The sequence below is a fragment of the Phalaenopsis equestris genome, unplaced genomic scaffold (assembly GCF_001263595.1).
Source record: "Phalaenopsis equestris unplaced genomic scaffold, ASM126359v1 Scaffold233005, whole genome shotgun sequence".
NCBI classification, from domain to species: Eukaryota; Viridiplantae; Streptophyta; class Magnoliopsida; order Asparagales; family Orchidaceae; genus Phalaenopsis; species Phalaenopsis equestris.
Window position 1 is genome coordinate 93,838 of NW_018250961.1, and position 2,195 is coordinate 96,032.

The following is a 2,195-nucleotide window of genomic DNA, read 5'->3' on the forward strand; positions in this document are numbered from 1 at the left end:
AGGAATGTCTCCCTCCTCGAGGACACTGACATCCTGCTCTAAAGGTCGGAGGCCTAGAACTGATCGGCAGAGCTGCCAGAGGATTTACTAAATCCGAAAATCCATGGAACTCCCCTATTCTGCCGTTTGGCCGTTTGGCTGGATTTAATAAATCTAATGATAAATCCTATTAAAACTCTCTACCAAACAGCCCCTAACTTTGTAATGAGCGCAAGTTTATCTCCTAAAATTACATGTCGAGTATTTACAAACAGAAACGGTAAAACATTTTAACAGAATGATGAATGATTTGAAAATGTGGTACCTTCATTAGACGTGACAGAACCGACAGTGATTCCAGGAGAAGATAAATCGATATCCCTTACGAACCTTAACCGCACCGCGTCATCACTTTCATCCTCAGGGGCGGACTCCACGGAATCATCACCCTGAGATTGAATCCCACCAAAACCTACTGATTCCTCGTTATCCGAAACCCTGCAGCCCTCGCTGAGAACCGGTGTTGAGTTCGCCGGGCTATCGGACTCCTCGTCGCGTTTAAAGACGTGGACGGTAGTCTCTGCGAAGCTGACTCGCCTCGATCTCTTCCTCTTGGTGCAATTGTCCTCCTCCAATTCACCAGCGCTCCGCTGATCCTTATCCTTGGGCGTCATGGATCACGGCACGGAGGAAGATAACCAAAGTACCACTTTTAGGGTTTGCTCCTTGAACTACTGAAGTGGATCTTCTTGGAGGGAAAATACAGTGAAGAGAGCAGCGCTCAAATTCTCTGCGTGGCCCGACCCGATTGTGACTGGAGGCCCGAATGCCTTAAAAATTCTCAACGAAAAAAAAATAAATAAAAATTGCGTCCGGACTTATAACACCGAAAATATTCTCAGAACACAATACTACCTTAATAACAAAGAATAACACGAGGAAAATATTCTCTGGCCGATCACCTCTACACTGTAATTTCATTGGACTCCGCACGTAGACTCCGCACGTAACTCTACGTGCGATATAATATTTTTCCAACAAAAATCTATGAAAGAACTTTTGAATTTGTCTCTTATTATATGTAATTAATAAAATATATTCACTATTTATTTTCTCTTAATTGTATATATCTAAATAATCTTTTAAAATGAAATTACACTATTGATTACTTTTCGAATTCAAGGAAAAACAAAAGTGATACAAATATGATTTATACAACTTTCTAATTTTAAACAAACTTCAAAAAATAAAATAAAATATTTTTTAGAGTATGATTTGACATTACTCTGACATAACTTAAGTGTTCTTCTAGCTTATTTGACAGGCATAATACGAACATCTTCCAGTTGGCTTAAATTACATTCTAACAAGACTAGAACATGATTCAACCAAGACTAAAACATGATTCTAATAATAATGGCTAGAACACCCCAAAATACATGGTTTATATCACATGATAAAAACAAACTAATTATAACTAAATAAATTATAAGGTTAATCTATCATAGTGCAATCATAACAATTATAACATAGTAGACTATAATATTGATTGGGAAAGACTGAAAAATGTTATTATAACATGTCAAATTATAAAATTGATATAGTAAAGTTCAACCATGACTTTTATTTTAATAACTGCTCATGTAATTTATAATTATTTTTTTGTGATATGATTTTGAGATCAATTAAGATTTGCATATTTATTTGTGTTAAATATTTTTTCTTAGATTTTTATAGTTGATTTTATGACTGATTTATTTACTAATTTTAGTAGTATTAGTTTCGACAAATTTTCACTTATTAAAATTGAAAATATTGTGTTTGAGCAATTTTTCTATTTATGTTTCAAGTCCAATTAAAATATCATCTTTGCCATATAGTAAGTAGGGGTGTAACATGCAGCTGAGCATGCAGCTCGTGTTCGGCTCGTTTATATTTCGAGCTCAAAAAGTGTGTTCGTGTTCGACTTGTTTGCTTAATGAGTCAAACACGAGCTGTTCACGAACAAAGAGTCCTTTTAACAACCCTAATCATGTAGCCATAAGACATAAGACAATAAGAGTTTGAGCAAGATTTAAAAATTATTATTTATATTAAAACATCATTTGAATCTAATTTAATAATTTTTATTCTATTTTCTTAATCAATATTTTAATTGATTATAAATCTTTGTAGCCTTGGAGTTAATTAGATTTTTTTTAAATTCTATTATATAT

General features: G+C 33.9%; 1 protein-coding gene across 1 annotated transcript in view; it reads right to left on the reverse strand.

Annotated features, from left to right (window-relative positions):
* The window catches only part of LOC110038514, a 78,933-nt gene extending 78,145 nt beyond the window's left edge, over positions 1 to 788 (reverse strand). The window contains exon 1 of the mRNA XM_020743376.1: positions 305 to 788. Coding sequence (XP_020599035.1) covers positions 305 to 653 — 349 coding nt within the window. The 5' untranslated portion in view covers positions 654 to 788. The remainder of the gene's footprint in view (positions 1 to 304) is intronic.
* Between the last annotated feature and the right edge of the window lie 1,407 nt (positions 789 to 2,195).